The 14,358-nt window shown below is 32.4% G+C and overlaps 1 protein-coding gene across 5 annotated transcripts in view; it reads right to left on the minus strand.

The window, feature by feature from the left end:
* Nucleotides 1-1,876: 1,876 nt before the first annotated feature.
* LOC148599981 (BDNF/NT-3 growth factors receptor-like) overlaps nt 1,877-14,358 on the minus strand; it is a 145,551-nt gene continuing 133,069 nt past the window's right edge. For all 5 annotated transcript variants that reach the window (XM_088557058.1, XM_088557056.1, XM_088557057.1 and 2 more), the window contains 4 exons: nt 11,053-11,174; nt 9,393-9,566; nt 7,853-8,011; nt 1,877-5,925 (listed from right to left, as the gene is read on the minus strand). In XM_088557058.1, the coding sequence (XP_088413184.1) occupies nt 5,713-5,925; nt 7,853-8,011; nt 9,393-9,566; nt 11,053-11,174 (668 nt within the window). In that variant the 3' untranslated portion in view covers nt 1,877-5,712. The remainder of the gene's footprint in view (nt 5,926-7,852; nt 8,012-9,392; nt 9,567-11,052; nt 11,175-14,358) is intronic.

Genomic DNA, 14,358 nt, shown 5'->3' on the forward strand with positions numbered 1-14,358 from the left:
AAGAAACGATGCTAAGAAATCGATATCTGTTATGGTAAGTGGAACACATAAACGTGATTTATTTGTAAAATACATATATGCATGTAATAAGTAACTGTTACTAATACATTATGTACATGTAATAAGTTACTGTTACATTATGTACATTGATTAAACAAGCTAGAACAATCGATGATCTGCGTCGCTGCTGTGATTTATATTTGCTGAGGAAAATGCGACGATAAAGTGTTAAAAACAAATGAACGGAACTGTGGAACATAATTCCCATATATATATGTGTGTGTGTGTGTGTGTGTGTGTGTGTGTGTGTGGTAGTACGGGACAGTTCATTTAGGCATCGCAAATTTGAATATTCTAACATCGTTGGAAATTTTTCTATATGTTCACATATCTTCCCTGTATAAATTTGATCCGATGGAGCAGTGTAGCGAATAGAGTCGTCACATCCCGGGACGTTTATATAATATTGATTTGTTGTGACATGCATCATTAATTTGATTCTCTATCCTACATAATAGCATATAAAATGAACTGTCCCGTACTACCATACATCGTGTACTAAGTTACAGCCCTAGATTAATCCTACGAGGAGGAATGACCCGGCCAGCGAAAGCTAGATTTTTATATAGCCTAGCTGGCCGAGTGGTCTAGGGCGCTGGACTTAGTGCAGGCGGTGTTGCCATAGATGTCACAGCGGTACGAGTTCGAGTCCCGCGGAGGGAACAACCAAAAATTTGCATCGCAAATTTGACAGTTCTAACATCGTTGGGAATTTTTCAGACCTTTCTATACGTTTATATGTCTTCCCTGTATCAATTTGATCCGATGGAGCAGTGTAGAGAATAGAGTCGTCACATTCTGAGACGTATATATATATATATATATATATATGTGTGTGTGTGTGTGTGTGTGTGTGTGTATATATATATATATATATATATATATATGTGTGTGTGTGTGTGTGTGTGTATATATATATACATTACAGAATCAAAATTTTCTGACATTATACACAACTACATATGGTGTTCTTGTACAATGTTTCAGGAATTTCTGTTGTTTGTTGAAGGGGAGTTGCAAGGACAGTATGAACTATTACGGACAAACAAATAGACGAACGGACAGAATAACCCAACTTCGGTACATGCATTCGCCTTTGGCGACAGAGGTAAAAAAGATACATGTATACAACCCTTGAGGCCAACTGAGCATAGAATGAAACAAAATGCAAAATTTAAGACAACATTCACGTCCCATTGATGCATATTTCGTCCAATGAAAAGGCTAATGACTTTCTTCAGTTATTTGTTAGTAGATTCGAAACTTTCCAACATATTGTGAATGTATGATGATTTTATTTACGTAAAAATATCGATTCTTTATTTTCAAATGCATTTTGAGCTACACTCAATATTTGAACTTAAAATCAGCAGGATTTTATTATCAAAGCAAAAGCATACCGTTAGCACATTTTTTTTTATAAGAAACATCATGTATCTTTTTGACGTTACACTTTACGGTATTAACGCCGTGTGTAACGTCTTAACCTTTACTGTACTTTTCATTTTTAATTTTTGTATATAGTGAAACCTGAGTTAACCGAACCTGAATAAACCAAAAATCAAAATTGTAGTTTACACGTGCGTAAAACCGAACCTAGCAAAAAAGGACGAAGTTTACAACTCAAAAGAGATGTGATATAGGCAAGTTTACAGTTCAAAAGAGGTGTGATATAGGCAAGTTTACAGTTCAAATGAGGTGTGATATAGGCAAGTTTTCAGTTCAAAAGAGGTGTGATATAAGTTTCACTGTATTAGAAAACTACTCAGACGGTCACTTTTTAAGTTATATGTAAAATGGAATGTAAGGAAGGAAATCCAATAAATTTTATTTGATAAATATTATTTACAAAACATGATACAATGCATAATTCAACAGAAACAATTCAATAATAATGTCAACAAATGCAATGAAAAGTTACACCTGAATATTGTTCAATTTCTTAAATCAAGCATTCACGTAATATACTTCCTATGCTAGATATTAAATATGTCAGAGAACTTCAATATCTACAACTGATGTTTAAAAAAACAAAATTCCTATGACATGAACTACTTTGTCGGAAAAATCCCCGTTATTCCAATGAGCAAAATAGGACAAAAAAAATTTGATATCAACATACCATGCAGAAGCAGTGATTTCTCTATAGTCCTAACTGAGTAATAAATTTCAATGATTCACTTCTGTAAATTCTGTAATTTCACTCTCAGGTTGTTTTCTGCTTAAATATCAACAAATGAATATCAATTCGCCAATCATAAAAGTTATGAGTGTTTGGTATTTAAACTTGTGTACGCAACAATTTTTCGCCAATCGTATAACTGTGTGTTCTCATAACAATTTATTTATTCACTTTTTCAATTCATCAGATATAAGATAAAAATGAACCAAATCCAGTCGTTATAAATAATATTTATTATATTACTACCATTCAGAATATTGTTTTATCACATCTGTCTGAAAATCTGTGCAATTTAATTGTGAAAGCGTAAATAAAATATTTAAAAATCAAATTAATTTTTATATTCGTTTTAGATTCGTTTCAATCAGAATTCTGATATTTACATGATTCAATCATCCGTCATTAAAGTAACATAGCTGCGTTTAGATCGGGCACCCGTCATCGATTACCACTTAGTCAATAATCTACTCCTGGTCCGTTCAAAAGTGATCCAGATCAGTTTCGGGGCTTTACCTTATAAATACAGTTTTTATTCTACAAATTGAAAAAAAAATCTGCAGTCTAAACCTCACTTTTTATAAATTAATTTTTTTATTTGAATGTGTTTTCAACCATTGTAAACCAAACACCTCAAATCCTTACCATTAAGTAAAAAACGGGTTCGATTGAGACAGATTTCACAAAATCTCACTACACCTTAATGAAGTGTAGAACCTCATCAGATTTAAGAAAAGTGTACATCATGTATACACCGTCTCAACAAATATCTTACCAGATTCACAAATATCTTACCAGATTTATGGGGTGAGTACAACTCAACCATTCACAGACAACTATCTCAAAGATTTATGGGGTGAGTACAACTCAACCATTAACAGACAAATATCTCAATAGATTTTTGGGGTGGGTACATCTCAACCATTCAAAGACAAATATCGCAACAGATGTATGAGGTGAGTACAACTCAACTATTCACAGACAATGATCTCAACATATTTATGAGGTGAGTACAACTCAACCATCAACATATTTAGGGAGCGAGTACAACTTAACTATTTACCGGCAACAATCTCTTGAAGATATACTGTTAAAGTAAAACCTATAAATACCTACTCCAACATAAACTAGTAAAACAATTATTAAAAAGTCAAACAAAAACTTGACCTATCTGACAGTGATCACATACATGTTAAGACGAGTGTGGACAGGTTTTATTTTCATATAAAATTTTAAGTAAAATGATATTGCTTATAACTTCACTCATAATCTTTGAAAGTTCAAAGTTTAAATTACACTATTCAAGTGAATGATGCGAAGCGACATCCATGGAATGAAATGTTATATTTTAATGTTTGTGAAATTCTGAATAGTTCAGACAAGCATTGTCTATTTTGTTTAACTAACTTGGTGGTTTAGCCACACCCGATAACTACGGAATTATCTAAATGAGGTATCCCAATACACTAAAAGCATGCTTGTAAATTACATATGGCGCAATGGAACGTCAGTTGATAGAACTGATGTGCGTTCAAACAATGTTGATTTCATATAATAATATGTTTTAGTTTGTTTTGTTTTATTGTATCTTTGAATGAAAATAAAAGAAATGTTCTTAATTGACGGTTTGCAGTATGGGATTTAAAAACGTTAATCGACTCAAAATCATTTATCTTCTGACAAACTAACCAGCATTTGAAAACAATCCTTAAAGTAACCTGGACTTCTGGTAAGTCGAAGTTGAATGTGGAAATCAAAACCAGATAAATAAATCCAATTTTAACAAGGAAATACGGTTTTCTTTTTAATGTCTAGACAGCTAAAATAAGTTTGTTAAATTGAAATGTTTTCCACGCTTTACCAGATTATTTCAAGATATTTTCAGTTTTTTTTTTCTTTTAAATGAATATCTTCTTATCTTAATTACAAATAAATGATCTCTACAAAGGATACCCATAAAGAGCTATTCCACTCTACACCTAAATGACCTTTTGTCGTTATGATGATAGGGTCAATTAAAATAGTAACATTACTTCAAAATATCAATTCTCAAAAGCCATCAATGTTAAATACCAACGTTGTATAGAAAACATGATGATTGAGATCTGACCTTCCGAATCACTCAAGAGGCTGCAGCCAGCTCTTTCAGAAAATGCAAGAATCTTGCAAAGTTAGTAAAAAATGGAATATTTTACTTTGATTTGTTGTTTTTCTTTCAGATTATCAGCACCCAAATATTTAAAACCAAATAGTACTTTTCACAATATCTACCATTTGTTGTTATTCCAAGTCGAGGCAAACGTGGGAAAAGGGTAGCTCGGTTAATGATTACATTTTTTTATTTGGATTCAAATAGCATTAGCACGGTCTACAAATCTGAAGTAGCGAAAAGTTCCATTTATACATTGATTTGATTTTTAGATATAAACCTTCATTTTTATTTAAATCGCCATATCGATTAACATACAATGACAAATGTCTGTACCGAACAATAAATAATCCCAAAACCTATCTAAAATGGCCACTGAATAATCCAAAGATCTGTATAAACTGACTACAGAATAACACCAAAAAACTCTCTCAATCGACGACTGAATAATACAATGACCTGTCAAAACTGACTACTGAATAATACCAAAAACATGCCCCAATTTACGACTGAACAATCCAATAACCTGTCAATACCAACCATTGAATAATTCAAAGACTTGTCAAAACCAACCTTTGAAAAATACCAAAAACATGTCTCAACCGACCACTGAATAATTCAAAGACCTGTCAAAACAGACCGCTGAATAATCCAAAGACCTGTCAAAACTGACTACTGATTAATACCAAAAACCTGTATCTACCGACCACTGAATAATAAAAAGCTGTTGAAACCAAACTTTGAGTGATGATAAAACCTGTATAAATGAATATCGAAAAACCAAACCTGTCTAAACCGAACATCAAATTACCCACCAAAACCTACCTTTGCAAAATTTAAAAATCACTTTTATTAAGAGACTTTTATATTTAATTTTAATTTATTTTGAACAGTGGTAAACCGAACACTGTCTAAATTAAACAAATTGCTAACTCAAAAGGGGTTTGGTTTAGACAATTTTAAATGTATGATAAAATAAAGATATACAAGAGTTACCAACATGTTAACGTTCATCATTTCCTTGACTACATTTGTCATATAATAACCATGTTTACGTTAACATAAAACCTGCATTAATCTAGTTTATACATAAAAAAATTTATACATGAAAAATTTCCAATTTTTTGCAATAAAGAGTTCAAAAGCAGTAATTTCAAAAACAAAGACTTCTTTTTGTCAGATTACCAATTAAGTGGGTTTATGCATGTTTCAGATTTTCATTGTTTTAACTTTGCCTGATACTTACAATAGCTCGTTCTTAATCATGATTAAACATGATGAAACAAAAGTATTATTTAAGAAATAAACAATTAAATCGTGATTTTCACGGTTCATTCTCACTGTTTAGAATGGGTCGATGATGATGTACGTTACGTAATATCTCCTTACTGAAATCGACCAAATGTTTGTGTATTTTGCTGAATGGAAGTCTCTCTTTGGGATTTTTCTTCCAACATCCTAACATTATGTGGTAGATTGTAGATGGACACTCGTCAGGCCTTTGTAGTAAAATGCCCTCATCAAGGAAACGGACAACCTGTAATAAAGGATAATTACAAAATTACTGAAAGGCAATATGGTTTGTAAGTCTCTCTATAGAGTCATTTTCCTTAACGGAATTTCCAATGTCAAACTCATTGAAATTCGAAAACCAATGTGCATTTTATTAACCTCTGGGATCTGGATATGCTGTATTACAATGCAAAATCTTCTATTGAGTAGCAGTCTTTCTACAATGTGGACAAAATGTGATTCATGCATGTTCAAAACCCATCGAATTCAATTTTATTTCTTGTTCAAAAATAGTTACTGATCACACAAACAGTCTTAGCTTTCCATTTGGTTGTTGCGCTTTTGAGAAAATTATATAGATTGTACATGAAATTGACACTTTGCAAGAACTGATTTGGTTTCATTTGGTTGGTTTTAGTGGGAGAAAATGTATAATTTTCTAAAAAGTGCAGATCTGAATGTGAAAGAATAGCATATGTAGACTGAAAAAGCATTGTTTGTTTGATGGGGTTTTCTTCACCATGATTCACTTTACGCTGGCAGTGTCTGAATTTTATATGGACTGGTACTTAAATACTGTTCTTAAAACGTCTGTTTTGCAGAAGTAGAAATTTGCCGTTTATTTTTGTCGATATTTTAAACAAAAAAAAATGTTTTGCATTTTACACTGAAGTATACGCTCTAAAAATCAAAACATTGATATTTGGATTGTTACCCAATTTGGAATTATTTTAATCGCGGAGTGCGGACAGTTCGACGTTTAAGTCTTCATAGCCCCAATCCAGGTGTTAAAAAATAACCTTGTTTGCTCAGAAAAAAACAATCATTGGGAAAGCTTGTTACAAATCAAATAAAGTTATTCGTCCATATATAATTTTTTAAGGCATGAAACCAAGAGAAAAAGTACACAACAGAAAAATCAATATAATAAATGATAAAATCAAAGCAAAAACTGGAGAAAAAGTAGTTTTAGTTCTAGTATTCAATAATATTTTTTTTCAAATATAATGCAGCCCATGTTCTCTTTGCTAAATGATGTTAGGATGAACATTCTATAGAGCTATTCCTTGAAACTCACGTCACATTTGTTCAAAACCGACCTTTTAAGACGTAATTGTTGATTTTTTATAGATGTAAACATACAGTAACTTCACAATTTGGAAAATAAACTTAATTTATATGTTGATACTTTCCAAAATAATGTTTGATTTGTTTGTTTGTTTGTTTTTTTTTCATTATTTCAATGAAAGTGATTTATAAGAAATATGCGTAATTCAAATGTATGGCTTTCGTTGCATCTCATTACTTACATGTACAGAAGTAACAATGACAAGTCTCAAAAACTAAATAACGTAGATACGCAGACCATCTAAGGACCCGCCGTAACCTCAAAAAAGTGAACTACTAACATTTTAGAGGACAATATTATACAACAAATTACGGTGACCTATGCCAATTTGCAAAGGCTTACACAAAAATACAACAAAGTTATAACCCGGACATGAATCGGTATTGCATTCATTTGACCTTTGACAAATCATCAACAACGGTACGCAGCACATTGTATTGAGCTGATTATCTCATGACAATAACAAAATTTTACACATAAAACAACAAAGTTTTAACCCGGACACGAATATGTATTGCAAAAATCATCATTTTGACCCTGAGGTCAAATGTCAAGTATAAAGGTCATCCACCATGATACGCAACACATAGGTAAGAGGTGATCTTCCCTCAAGCCTACACCGAAAGAAGCAAAAATATCCGGAAAAGATTTGTTTCAGACGCTGAGAATAGGACAGTATAATTTCTATACGGCGTCCACCATGAGGCGGTAATAATTGACAATGATATAAATCAATAAACATATACATCTATAATTAAACCAATAATATACAAATTAAAATCTTATAAATACAGGCTTTAGAATGCATTAGATGAAGACTTACCTCTTCATTCGAGTGACCATAATAAGGTTGTCTTCCATAGCTAAATATCTCCCACAATACAACACCAAATGCCCAAATATCAGATTCTGTCGTAAATCTTCCATATTTCATACTTTCGGGAGACATCCACCGCACAGGTAGCATCCGAGAGCCTCCAATCTGAAAGTACGAACAAAATATCATAGATCTTATATGTGGACAAGTAAAATTCATGTAGGGAGAAAAAGTCAGCTTCCATGGTAAATAGTGTACAGGGTATAGGAGTTTCGTATGACGGATGAACATTTTGAAGGGAGAAGACAGGAAATCAATAGTTTTTGTTTAATTATGAATGTCATACAATTGTTCAGATAAATGCAGCGTGATTGGAAAATGGATATTTCCTATTACAATGGGGGAAATACTTATGGTAAAGAGGGAAGAAGATAAGGTAGATTTTGGGGTTGTATATGGTAGTTTATATTATTCAAAAGATGTAGCAGATATCAGGTTGGGCTTTGTAAATCAATACCACCACAAGGAGGGATATTACCAAGTCATTAAAGGCTTCGCATGGCGAAACCTGATACGGCTGCAGATGACGAACCATGATTTAAACAGTAGACACTACATTCAAGCTTTATAGTGTTCAGAGTTTAGTTTGTGATTAATTTTTTGAAACCAACGCAGAATGGCACTGTTCAAAGAACTAAAAAAAATTCTTTTAAACATTTCCTACTTTTTTAATAAAGTAAGGTCAGTAGAAATCCAGATATCAGGGAAATGATTGTTTCTAGTCCCTTTGTGGCCTTTCATTCCTAAATTTATAAAGTCACAACAAAGACTTCACATGATGATGTGGCACCTTATATTACAGTTTCAAATATATTCAATCAATTTTAATTAAATCGTTTTCCAGGCTTCAACAAAAATATTGTTTTTATATTCTTTTAGTCCCATATTATTTAACGGTTCAAGTCACAACTTCCAAATTCCATCCAATTCCATTACTTGTGCTGTGGAATGACACATTGTGATGAAATCTAAGAGATCCATTTACACGTATTTAAGTAAAATCAAGAAACTGTTTGATTCTGGTCCTTTTCCGGTATTTCATTTATGACGAACTTCTGAACAAATCATCTTAGAACCCCCAACACCAATATAAGCCTTCCTTTGGTGGTACAGCACCTTGTGTACAATATTACAGAGACCAATTTACTAAGTCAAATTATTTTCTTGATATCAAGGCTTTTTTGAACCCTAATTCCTAAACAGTTTTAGTCACAATCCCATGAATAAAACTGTTGATAGGAATTCACTAAAACCAACATCAGTGTTAATCAAAATATTTTCTTTTTTAAGAACTTAGCGGAAATTTAGTTTACTGTAACCTGTAAACAGTCCACATATAGAAAAAGTTCAATAGAAAAAAGAGGGAATACGCACAGCTCATTAAATGTCACGTACAACAGTGTTTATCCACGTGGTTTTTTCTTATATAATTATAACAAATAATCAAATCACAAATTATATTATATCAAAAGTAGGCTAAACGTACCCTGTAGTAATCACATGTGTATACATCACGTGCCATCCCAAAATCTGAAATCTTAACAACAAATCCATCGCCAACTAGACAGTTCCTTGTTGCAAGGTCACGATGCACAAAATGTTTTGTTGTCAAATAAGTCATGCCGTTTGCAATCTGTGTAGCTATATCGATCAGATCCGTCTATAAAATAAAACCACAGGGTAATACTAAATGATTTGTATGCACTAAACTTTAGGTAAGTTTCCAAATATGGCATTTATGGAACATGAAGATATTCCCCGCAACTTGATAGTGAATAAATCAAAGGTGGATGGAAAAATGTTCAAAATGACTTTACTCGAAAAACTGTATTTGCTTTTTTGTTTTGTTATTTTTTGTTTTGTTTTGCTTTTTGTTTGCATATATGTATGTTATGTTACTATTCAACTGTGCAATGTTTCAAGCGAATATATTTTTCTGTTCTCAATAATCATATGGACATCAAGTTGGGCGGACATAAGGACATAACGCTTGAAGGGTATCACAAATTAACTCGCCACTTCTTTTGGCGAGGTATAAAAAGGACATAAAATGCTACGAAATAAAACAAAATATTGAAACAAAATTGAAATATTATGATTTTCAACTAGAAAATGTATTGTAATTGCCTTACGTGGGTGAAAAATGACCTTCGTATTTAAGATAACGGAAGACAAACAGTTGCATGTCAGGTTTAGGGCGAGACATAAAATTGTTAATCTTAAAACACTAACATAGCTACTAATCGTGCTCATTCATCACCACAATTAGGATGCAAACAAAATCATATGATTGCTTTCCGGTGGTGAATAAGATCGATACAGAATTGATGGTACGGTGCAAAGATGGAATTATAGTGTCTTAAACCTCAGTATAAATAACACAGAAAATACCCTACTGGTGCACCTGGTCCATGCTCCCATTTTTTAGTGGTGTCCGAGTTACTCATTTGCTTTTGTTACTTTTTATGTATGATTTAAATTACTTTACGTTCTTTGTTATGTAAGTCTGTTTTCCATATCTGGTCTTAGTCCCTGGATTACATTCCTGATAACCACTAGAACGTTGGTCCCCTTGATTACTCTTAAGTTTTCTTCAAAAATATTATCATCTTCAGATCGTAGCTTATTAGTGTAGTTTTAAATCTGATTTGATTTATGAACATTTCGGCGAATGTTTCAGTTCTATACTAACCCATATAAATTTCCGACACTGCCTATGCTAAAATGATTCGTGGTGAAGAAAACCCCACCGCACGAACGGTTCACTGTTGTCTACATAGCTTTTATGTGACAATATTCCTTTCTTTGTCTCTTTACTTATGAGAACACCACACTAAGATCAACCAAACCCAACAAAATCAAGAGCGATAATCCTTGCAAAGTCCCATTTCATACACAATCTTTATAATTTTTTGTTGTTTTTATCTGAAAAGAGCAACAGTCGAATGACAAATATAGACTGTTTATGTGGTCTGTAACTGTCTTTGAGTAAGAAATGAAAGTGAAATCGGCAGGTTTTTTTACTTGCATGAATCACCTGTCTGATTTTTATAAAGACTGCTACTATAAACGAAATACCTTAGTTTCTGTATGTAATCGTTTAATGAGTTATCTATCACTTATATTCGTGAATTTAAATTAATTACCTTTTCTAATGACACATGTTCCCTATCACTTGCACGCATGACTTGATCGTTCCGCCTTAGTAAATCTGCTAAATCTCCATGAACCATATATTCAAATACCATATAAGGCGTTTCTGTTGGACCTTAAAATAATTCAAATTATTGCATGAACTTCTTTGATTGTTGGATTATTTACCAAAGGCAATATTATTACTAACATGGAACAAAAGCATTCAATTACTACACTAATATGCATGTAAAACTTCAACATCATCCTTAATGTACGAGTTAGAGATATATAGACGCAATTCTTGCTCTAAAATATAACCTTTATTGAAATTTGAATGACTAAAAATAAAAGTAACAAGCTGTGCATCAAATTGTGCAAATAATCATTTATTCTTATGTCTGTACACTGTATATCTTTAATGGAAGTATAATAAAATAAAATATAAAAAAAACTCTTTGCCCTTCTGTTACAGGGATTTATTTTTTAAGCTTCCTCATTTCAAACAAATAGGTTACATCAAATTCATGACTTGAATATCGTTTGGCTAGATCCTTTGATCTCAGTATCCGCTATATAGATGACGTATTATCTTTAAACAATCCTAATTTCGGAAATTTGATACATCGCATCTAACCCAAAGAACATGAGATAAAGTATACTACAGACTCTGTGAAGTCAGCCTCATATCTTGACCTACACTTGGAAATTGATGGAAAAGGAAAACTATTGACAAAACTTTACATCAAACGTGATGACTTTTCATTCAAAATTGTAAACTTTCCTTTCATCTGTGGCAACATCCTTCAGCACCTGCGTATGGGGTGTTCATATCACAACCCATATGTTATGCCAGAGCTTGCCAAAACTACACAGACTTTTTGTATCGCGCTAGAACTCTAACAAATAGGCTTCTGGAACAGATTGAAGCCATTACTACAGAAATTTTATGGTCGTCATCATGAACTCGTGGATCGTTATGGTGTATCCATCTGAACCATGAAAACTTATTTATTCAACGGTTCATAGTTTTCCTTTCCTCGTTTGTCTACCCCGGACGTGACTTTTTAATAGCAACTCGGCGGGTGTTTCTAGAAATGCAAAGGACGCTTACCCTACCGGTGCATCTGGTCCATGCTCCCAGTTTTAGTGTCCGAGTTGCTCATTTGCTTTTGTTACTTTGTATGTATGACTTTAGTTACTTTATGTTCTTTGTTGTGTATGTCTGTTTTCCATGTCTGGTCCTCGTCCCTGGATTACATTCTTTTGATTACCGCTATAAGCTTGGTTCCTTTGATTACTCCTTAACATGTCTTTCATTTGATGGATTAATCCCACAAGAATTCTTCGATGATTTCCTGCATTTTCCATGTCTAATATTAGGGGTTTGTTGAATAGCTAATAGGGATCGCACTGGTACCTTTGTCACATGTCTACCATGAAAATGTTAATATTATAATAAAAACTTGAAAATAAAATTTATATCAACTTAATGTACATTTCATGTTCCTTTTTCCGATTTTTCCCTTTTGTTTTGTACATGATTTAGTCTGCATTTAAAATTCGAACTTGTTTGTCAAATCGTAATACAGACATGGGAGAAAAAATCCCGACAGTTCAATGCATTAGAGGCGTAAAAACAGAACTATATAAAGATAGAACTATATATAAAGATAGAACTATATATAAAGACAGAACTATATATAAATGTAATTTTGAGATCAACTACACAAGCAAATATTGTTTACGTTCAATTCAAGCGAATTGGATTTCATGTGAAATTTACATGCCATTAACTTTGTTTCGATAGGAAATTCAATTAACATGAACTCCATGTATCGATAACACGAAACGCTAACGAGCAAGATCAATTCACAAGAATTTCACTTGAAATCCGTTACAGATTTTATTTGCTCAATTCGAGTAAAAAATCACTTCAAATCGGCATGAGACTTTCGCCCGCCTAAACTGTATATATTTCAATTTAATCGTGAGGTTTTGTTATAAAAACAATATCAGATGCGAGACATTTACAGATACAAATTGAATTTTTAAATGAATATGGAATTTTAAGAGACTGCATTTCACAACTTAAACCTGGACATGATTCCGACAAAAACAATAACAAATAAACTTCTTAAACAAAGAACGTTTAACAAAATTTCAGGTATAACAGAACAAAAACGTAATTATATTGTAACTTGAATTGTCTCCTATAATAGCAATGCATAGTAATAAATCTAAGTATTTTTGTTTTAAAGAGCAACTTTTCGGTGTTTTGATTAATGCTTTATTATCAAATGAAAAAGATTTTGAAAAACTATTCGTGGATGAATAATAAGTAATAAAGCAAGATCCTTAGTATAAAGGATTCAAATAGTATAAATTCCTTGTGAAATGGAGGGGGTCGTGCATTCTTTAATACTTTTCCGGCTATCCTAGTACCCGTAAATTGAAGGAAAGACTTAGAGATACAGCAGACGCATATTCTATCAGTGTATTTTGGGAATATTTCAAGTTTTCAGTAGAGTCCGGATTGCTTATTTTTATACTTTTTACGGTTTCCTTATGTTTTTTTTATTTCTTATGGTGTTAGGTGAATTTTCTAGGTTAAGTCCTTTTCCCCGGTGTTTGTGATAAACTGTCAAATGTGCTGATCGAGTTATGTCTCCTTGCGTTCACGATTTGTATTAAGACCTGTAATAACGCATGCCATTTCAACAACGATGAAGGCATAGAAATGTCATCAAACTTCTGTAGGACGACATTTGAAGCCTAACGGCTGTACAAACCAATCGTCATTTAACGACATCTCTGAGATATCAACGATAACTTTGACATGAAATCCCAATAAACAGCTAACATTTGTTTTAACATAGAAAAATATGTTAGCTCAGATAATAGCTACGAGATGTTTTTTTTTTAATATTTTAAAATTAATGGCAAAATGATTTTTAGTGTTAAAGACTCTTTTTTCCTATGCTGAAAGTGCGGCATTTAGAATATCGAGCGTAGCGTTTAGTTTTTGCTGAAAAGTACCAAACTATTATTCCACCGAACATTTGACATACAAATAATAAAAAAGCCACATTTAAAAGGTACAATTGGAACTAAATACATGTAAAATGTGATGAAAAAAAAAAAGAAAGTGAGGCCAAAAATTTCGACCTAACGATTTCGCCATTGACAAATAGCATTGGAAGTAAAGAAAGAAGAAACCCAACTGTTTCCCAATACGAGTTATAATTTTATAATTAATATAAAAGATTATTTGAAAACATATATTCAACAAATACTTCCTTCAATTCTGCCAGATTGTA

This window comes from Perna viridis, chromosome 13 (genome assembly GCF_037379345.1).
Source record: "Perna viridis isolate PV_CMFRI_1.1 ecotype Kerala chromosome 13, ASM3737934v1, whole genome shotgun sequence".
Lineage (NCBI taxonomy): Eukaryota > Metazoa > Mollusca > Bivalvia > Mytilida > Mytilidae > Perna > Perna viridis.